The 8143-nt window shown below is 54.0% G+C and overlaps 1 protein-coding gene across 1 annotated transcript in view; it reads right to left on the bottom strand.

Annotated features, from left to right (window-relative positions):
• Positions 1-4472: 4472 nt before the first annotated feature.
• ZAN (zonadhesin) overlaps positions 4473-8143 on the bottom strand; it is a 62182-nt gene continuing 58511 nt past the window's right edge. The window contains exons 43-47 of the mRNA XM_054496406.2: positions 7905-8043; positions 6781-6921; positions 4810-4912; positions 4646-4698; positions 4473-4562 (exon numbers count right to left, since the gene is read on the bottom strand). Coding sequence (XP_054352381.1) covers positions 4537-4562; positions 4646-4698; positions 4810-4912; positions 6781-6921; positions 7905-8043 — 462 coding nt within the window. The 3' untranslated portion in view covers positions 4473-4536. The remainder of the gene's footprint in view (positions 4563-4645; positions 4699-4809; positions 4913-6780; positions 6922-7904; positions 8044-8143) is intronic.

Raw genomic sequence — 8143 nt, 5'->3', positions numbered from 1 at the left:
GGCTGCAGGGCTGTAGGGGCTGGAACTTGGTTATCAGCCCCAGGGTGTGTTTGAGGTGGTGGGGTGGGGTCCAAGCGAGATGAATCATTGAATCATTCGCAGCTGCTTCTAACGGCTCCAGCTGGCTCTGCCAAGAGCCTGGGGCACCTCTGGTGTGGGGCTGTCCCCTCCCTCCCCTGTCCTGGTTCCTCAGTCCTGGCCAGAGGCTGCTGCAGGAGGGAGGGAGGGAAGGCCTTGAGCTCCCAGCCCTGCCCCACAGCCACTGGAGAGGGAGGCTGGGGCAGGAGCTGGAGCAGGGGGTCTGGTTGGATGGAGACAGATGGGGGCCAGATGTTGACAACTGCGGTTGATCTAGAGGCAATGCAGGGAGAGTGTCTGCATTGGCTGTGGGGGAAGGGAAGAAGGGACCCCCCACGTGTGTACACAAGCGGGGCGCCGGTGGCTAGGCCGAGGACAATTCTCTCATTCAAGATGCTGCCCGGGCAGGTTCTCCCAGCCTCTTGGAAAGGGGAGGGGGGGAACCTCCTGTTTTCCCCCAACTTACCCCTCCAAAGGCCCCGCTTTCTTTCTTGCCATTTTCTGTGTCCTTTTCTCCAGGGATCTTTCTGGCCTCCCGCCGACACCTGCAGGGGCAGGTCTTGACAAGGACCAGCATTTCTTTTTCTTTTTTTTTTTTTTTTTTTTTTTGAGACAGGGTCTCGCTCTGTCGCTCAGGCTGGAGTGCAGTGGAATGATCATAGTTCACTGTAAACTTGAACTCCTGGGCTCAAGGGATCCTCCCATCTCAGCCTCCCGAGTAGCTGGGAATCCTCCAGGTGCAGGCTACCACACCCAGCTGATTTTTTAAGTTTTTTGTAGAGATGGGTTGGGGGTGGTCTCACAATGTTGCCCAGGCTGATGTCAAAACTCCTGGCCTCAAGCTATCCTCCCCTCTCAGCCTCCCAAGGCGCTGGGGTTACAGGCGTGAGCCACTGCGCCCAACCTGCCTTTTCCATTTCTGCACTTGAGTCGCCCCCTGTTGACGTGTTTGGGTCAGTGCTGGACCCCAAATCACAGCTTGGGCCCTTCCCGGTCCAGGGAGGCTTGTCCTCAATTTCCCACCTCTAAACCCTCTTCTGGAGTTTCTCAGGCTCTTCTCTGTCCCCTTTCCCTTGGTGACACATCACCCATGTTTTGTACCCCTGAGGAGGTGTGGGAGGGACTCGGGGGGTCCATCCAGAGGATGTTGCCCAGGCCCACCCTCTTCCCCTGCCAACCAGACATCCAGGCTAGATAAGGTGTCCTAGAGAGCTGGTAGCTGGAGAAAGAAAGGTTAATGGGCATCGCAGAGGTGCAGCAGAGAGGCCAAGAGTGAAGACCTGGTGTGGGGAGCTGGGGTCAGGGCAGGGGGCTGCAGAAGCCCCCTGAGGTCCAGCCCCAACAGCTCTAGGCTGCCCTGAGCCTTCCTGCCACATCCAGCTCTGCACCATGAATGCTCCTCCAGCTAGGGCAAGGGAGAGTCTCGCTGGACAGGACCCTCCCTTCCCAGCGCCCTTTCCTTACCCAGGTGGGTCTTGCTTCCTTCCATGAAGGTGGCGTCAGGGCGTGTCATCCCAGAGGATGAGCGCAGAGTATAACACATTTCTAGAACTCAGAATCCTCCCCGGTTGGTTGGTTGTTTTTTTAGAGACAGGGTCTCGTTCTGTTGCCCAGGCTGGAGTGCAGTGGTGCAGTCATAGCTCCCTGCAGCCTGGAACTCCTGGGCTCAAACAATCCTCCCGCCTCAGTCACCCAATAATTTTTTACATTTTTGTAGAGACAGGGACTCGCTATGTTGCTCAAGCTGGTCTCCAACTCCTGACCTCAAGCAATTCTCCCTCCTCCGCCTCCCAAAGCACTGGGATTACCAGTGTGAGCCACCACACCCAGCCTATCCTCCCTGTTTTGACATCCCCAAACCCAAATCCCCTTTGGGGTCCTACATCCTGATCCTCCCCCAACCCAATTGGCAGCCTTCCATTCCTTCCAGTGGCACGATCTCAGCTCACTGCAAGCTCCGCCTCCCGGGTTCACACCATTCTCCTGCCTCAGCCTCCCGAGTAGCTGGGACTACAGGTGCACGCCACCACACCCACCTAATTTTTTTTTGTACTTTTAGTAGAGATGGGGTTTCACCGTGTTAGCCAGGATGGTCTCGATCTCCTGACCTCGTGATCCGCCCGCCTCGGCCTCCCAAAGTGCTGGGATTACAGGCGTAAGCCACCGTGTCTGGCCCTTTTATTTTTTAAGACAGAGTCTTGCTCTGTTGCCCAGGCTGGAGTGCAGTGGTGCAATCTCGGCTCACTGCAACATGTTATCCAGGTTGGTCTCCAACTACTGACTTCAAAAGATCCGCCCACCTTAGCCTCCCAAAGTTCTGGGATTACAGGTGTGAGCCACCGCACCCAGCAAGCCTTCCTTTCCTTCTTAGAGCACAAGCAAGACATCCCAGCCCCCACTCCCAAGCAAGGACCTGCCTGATGGGAGGCAGAGGCCCCAAGGGAGGGGGCGGGACGTTTGCACCTTGGCCTCAGGCTGGGGTGAGTGGGTCACTCCTACTAGGATAGAGGTCAGAATTCTTCAGCAACACAGACCCCAGACCCCGCCCTCAGTAACCCCTATCCCCTTTTGGAAAATGGAGGAATGCCGAGGGTGGGGGCCTCCCCAGAGGGTCACAGGCTAATTTGCTTTTTTGGAAAAAGCCACTTTTTTTAGCCAGGGCGTGGTGACATGCGCCTGTAGTCCTGGCTACTTGAGAGGCTGAGGCTTGAGCCCAAGAATTCAAGCTCCCATCTCAGCCTCCTGAGTAGCTGGGAATCCTCCAGGTGCACGCCACCATGCCCAGCTGACTTTTTATTCTTTGTAGAGACGGGGGGGCCTCATAATGTTGCCCAGGTTGATCTCAAACTCCTGGCCTCAAGCAGTCCTCCCCTCTCAGCCTCCCTAGGCTCTGGGATTACACCACGCCCGACCTGCTTTTTCCATTTCTGCACCTCAGTCGCCCCCTGTTGTCATGTTTGTGTCAGTGATGGACCCCAAATCACAGCTTGGGCCCTTCCCAGCCCAGGGAGTCTTGTCCTCAATTTCTCACCGCCACAGCCCTCTTCTGGAGTCCCTCGGGCTCTTGAGTCCTCTGTCCCCTCTTCCCTTGGTGACACATCACCCATGTTTTGTTCCCTCGAGGAGGTGTGGGAGGGACTTTGGGGGGTGAACTATGATTGCGCCACTGCACTCCAGCCTGGGTAACAGAGGAAGCACCTGTCTCTAAAGAAGGAAGGGAGGGACGGAGGGGAGAGAGAAAGAAAGAAAACAGAGAGAGGGAGGGAGGGAGGAAGGAAGGAAGGAAAAGAACGAAGGAAGGAGGGAGTAAGAGAGGAAGAAAAGAAGGAAGGGAAGGATGGAGGAAGGAAGGAAGGAAGGAAGGGTGAGCAGGCCACATTTGGCTGGGTAAGGTGGCCACGTGTATTCCTAGTACTTTGGGAGGTGGAGGCAGGCTGAGCTCTTTGAGCCCAGGAGTTCAAGACCAGCCTAGGCAACACAGACCCTATCTCTTCTAAAAAATATCAAAATTAGCCAGGTGTAGTGGTGCACGCCTGTAGTCCCAGCTACTCAGGAGGCTGAGATGGGAGGATTGTTTGAGCCCCGGGGGTCAAGGCTGCAGTGAGCTATGACTGCACCACTACACTCTAGCCTGGGCAACAGAGTGAGACCTTGTCTCTAAAAAAAAAAAGAAAAAGAAAAAAAAGCCACATTCCCCAACCTTAGTCTGTACTTGACATGTAAAATTTCTCAGAATCACCTTGGTGGGGAGCCAGAGGCCACGTCCTCTAAGCACTCGGATTCCTGAGGTGAAGTCTTCTTCTAAATCAGAAGCCGAGGGTCTGCGGCTGCATCCCACCCTTCATTCCCCTGCCCGCCCTGTTCCTTCTGCCCTCCCTGCTCCTTCTGTCTCCCCTAGTGATGTCAGCCTCGCCAGGACTGAATGGGCCACCCCTATGTGGCTTTCTCTAAGGGACAACACCCTCACCTCAAATCTAGGTTCCTCTGCCCTCTAGACATTTTGCACAGAACCCAGCCCTACCTAGGGCTCCACGTGCCTCTCTCTCTCATTTTCCTCCCTCCAAGACCCAACTTCCTCCACTATAATCATGTGGACATTCACGTCTCAAAAATACATAATTTTGGGCCAGGCACGGTGGCTCATGCCTATAATCCCAGCACTTTGGCAGGCCAAGTTGGGCAGATCACTTGAGGTCAGGAGTTCAAGACCAGCTTGGCCAACATGGTGAAACCTCGTCTCTACTAAAAATACAAAAATTAGCCAGGCAAGGTGGTGTGTACTTGTAATCCCATCTACTTAGGAGGCTGAGGCAGGAGGCCCAGGAGGTTGAGGCTGCAGTGAGCTGTGATCGTGCCACTGTACTCCAGCCTGGCGACAGAGCAAGACCCTGTCTCAAATAAATAAATACATAAATTTATTTAATCTTCTTGTCTGAAGACAACTCAAAACTGAGCAACTTAAAAGGCACAGTCCAGAACAGTATCTGAGGAGAAAGCAAGAAAACCATGTATGAGAGGAGACTCAACTCTAGACCCCGAGGTTCCGGGCTGTGGGGTTGGTTCTCACGTGTGTCCACCAGCCTGGCCAGTCTGTTTCCCTCCTGACTCTGCGTTTTCTCTCTAGAAGGCATGGGGGAATAGACATGGGTCCCTGAGTGGCCCTTTACGGGCCCAGCCGCTCCCCTGTTTGCACACCCCACCCACCCTTCCTCTCTCCTTTCCAGGACTCACCTCTTCCTCCTCGTTCTGTAAATACACTCTCTAGTCACGGCTAGTACTACGACCACCACAGGCACCAGCAGTCCCAGTAGGACAGCCACCAGGTTAGATGCTTCTGGGTGCGGGGAAGAGACATTAGGTTGAACATGAGACGGGAAGGGTGGGGACTGAGGGGTATTCCCTTTTGAGGATTACTTGTTACCCCAGGGGACCTCATCTCTCTAAATCTCTAGGTGTGTCTGCTTCTCCCTCCAGGAGGTTCTCACCTCCAGGGACTCCAAGGTCTTAGTGCCGCCCCCCCAACCCCGGCCACCCTCGCAATATTTTCTGTTTCCCATAAGCCTTTTTAGACAGGGTCTGGCTCTGTTGCTCACACTGGAGTGCAGTGGCGCGATCATAGCTTTCTGCGGCCTTGAACTCCTGGGCTCAAGCAATCCTCCTGCCTCAGCCTGCTTTCCAAGTAGCTGGGACTACGGGCACATGCCACCACACCCAGTTAATTTTCGTGATTTTTTGTAGAGATGGGGTCTTGCTATGTTACCAGGCTGGTCTTGAACTCCTGGGCTCAAGCGATCCTCCCACCTCGGCCTCCCAAAGTCCTGGAATTACAGGCATGAACCACCACGCCTGCCCTCCCTTAAGCCTATTTAGGTGGGGAGCTGTTCCTCATAGGTCCCCTAGAGTCCAGGTGTCATCTCAGCCAGCATTTCTCAAAGAGTAGCCCTGGAGTCACTTCCATAGTTTCCTGGGCCCTTGTTGAAAATGCAGATTCTGGTTGGGTGCGGAAGCTCATGCCTGTAATCCCAGCACTTTGGGAGGCCGAGGTGGGAGGATCACCTGAGGTCAGGAGTTCCAGACCAGCCTGGCCAACATGGCGAAACCCCGTCTCTACTAAAAATACAAAATTAGCCAGGCATGGTGGCCAGCGCCTGTAATCCCAGCTACTCAGGAGGCTGAGACAGGAGAATCACTTGAACCTGGGAGGCGGAGGTTGCAGTGAGCCGAGATCATGCCACTGCACTCCAGCCTGGGCAACAGAGCAAGACTCTGTCTCAAAAAAAAAAAGAAAAAAAAAAGCAGGTTCCTAGGACCAGTGCAGACCTACTGAATCTGATCTTTCAGGGTGTGTTCTGGAATACACATGTTCACAAGTTACCCCGTCTTCAATCTTAGGCAAGATAAAGCTGGAGAACCGCTGGCCCAGAGGCCCATGGGAATTGTAGTTTGGGATAGGGAAGGACAGTGGAAGGTGCTGGAGAGGCACAGAAGGACACAGGAGGAGGAAGCAGCAGGGGTGAGAGATACAGGTCACAGGAGTGGGGAGCTGGGCTTCAGAGAGAAGATTCCACAGTATATAGGTAGGACATGGGCACAGGAACTAGTTTTTTGTTTTGTTTTTGTTTTCTGTTTTTTGTTTGAGATGGAGTCTTGCTCTGTCGCCCAGGCTGGAGTGCAGTGGCTTGATCTTGGCTCACTGCAACCTCCGCCTCTCAGGTTCAAGTGATTCTCCTGCCTCAGCCTCCCGAGTAGCTGGGACTACAGGCGCACACCACCACACCCGGCTAACTTTTTGTATTTTTAGTAGAGACGGGGTTTCACTGTGTTAGCCAGGATGGTCTCCATCTCCTGACCTCGTGATCCGCCCATCTCGGCCTCCCAAAATGCTGGGATTACAGGCGTGAGCCACCTCGCCCAGCCAGGACTGGTTTTTTGAGGATGCTTGTCCTGCTGATTTCTAGGGATTATATTATAATTCCTACTATAATAATATATGTAATATATAAATATATAATTAATATACAACATATATTAATATATTATCCATTATATCTACAAGTTGATATTATGTTTATAATATATGATATCTATAACATAATATAATACATATCATTCTATATGTGAATATAATATGTATAGAATCATTCTGTGGTTGTCGGCCAGGAAGAGGCTGTGAGGGTACAGGGCCTTGGATGATGCCCTCACCTGGCTTTCTGGGAGGTGGCACATCTCGAGGCTCCATACAGAGGTCTCCCCCATAACCAAGTTCACACTCGCAGGTGAAGGTCGCTCCCTGCTCCCGACACCACCCGTCATTCTGACAGGGATTCCGCAGACACGGGCTTTCTGCAAGGACAGAGAAGGTTGTGGGAGGGGGGCCCTGGGAGGACACTCCCAGCTCAGGGGAGGCCTGGCTGGGGGCTAGGACGCCAGGGGAGAAAGCAGCGGCTGCCAGAGACTGGCCAGGGTTCAGCCGGCCTGGCTCCCAACCCTGCCTCACTAGCCCTGGGCTTTGGGGAAACTTCCTTCCTTCGAAACTCTTTCATCTCTTCCTTCCTCTCTTCCTCTCTTCCTCCCTCCCTCCTTCTCTCCTTCTCTCCTTCCCTCCTTCTCTCCTCCTCTCCCGTCCCGTCCTCTCCCCTCCCCTCCCTCCCTTCCTTCCCTCCCCTCCCTCCCTTCCTTCCCTCCCCTCCCTCCCTTCCTTCCCTCCCCTCCCCTCCCCTCCCCTCCTCCCTTCTCTTCTCTTTTTTGAGACAGGATCTCACTCTGTCACCCAGACTGGAGTGCAGTGGCACAATTATAGCTCACTGTAGCCTCAATTTCTTGGGCTCAAGTGATCTTCCCACCTCAGCTTTCCAAGTAGCTGAGACTACAGGAGTGCACCACCACACCCAGCTCTTTTTTTCTTTCATTTTTAGTAGAGATGATGTCTCCCTATATTGCCCAGGCTGATCTTGAACTCCTGAGCTCAAAGCAATTCTCCCATCTCACCTCCGAAAATGCTGGGATTACAGGCATGAGTCACCCACGCCCGGCAGGAAACTGCTTAACCTCTCTGAACTCCATGTTTGTTACGTATATATTAAGAGTGCTGTGCTAACCACCAGGGCTGAAGGAGATCGTGGGAAGGAACTCTAGGGAAGGATTTGGCAGGTTGTGGATGCTTAGGGAACGGGAGATCTTTGTCTTTTGTCCCTCCCTACGAAGGCAGGGACAGACATCCTGAAATCAATGTGGAAGAGTCCTGAGGACAAGGAGGGGACGATCCTTGGTCCATGGATGCCCCAGGGCATGGGGCAGCTTGGAACCAGGCAGGAGTGCAGGTTCACCTGGAAAGCAGCCTCGGGTGTGGTTCCCCAGGGTGCAGACCTCCCCCTCTCTGCAGCTGAAGGGCTCGCACTGCAGGATCCGTGAGCTGGCGCAGGTGCACCGCTGAGAGCAGTCCTCAGTCACAAAGCTGCTGCCCAGCTAGAAAGGGGAAGGGCCAGGAGGAGACGTTCCGGTTCCATCCCTGGTCTAGCTCTTCTTGGCACCTCTGCTCCCCAGGGCCTCCCGCTGCCAGCTCGGA

Source organism: Pongo pygmaeus, chromosome 6, assembly GCF_028885625.2.
Source record: "Pongo pygmaeus isolate AG05252 chromosome 6, NHGRI_mPonPyg2-v2.0_pri, whole genome shotgun sequence".
NCBI lineage: Eukaryota > Metazoa > Chordata > Mammalia > Primates > Hominidae > Pongo > Pongo pygmaeus.
This window is presented reverse-complemented; position numbering and strand designations above follow the sequence as displayed.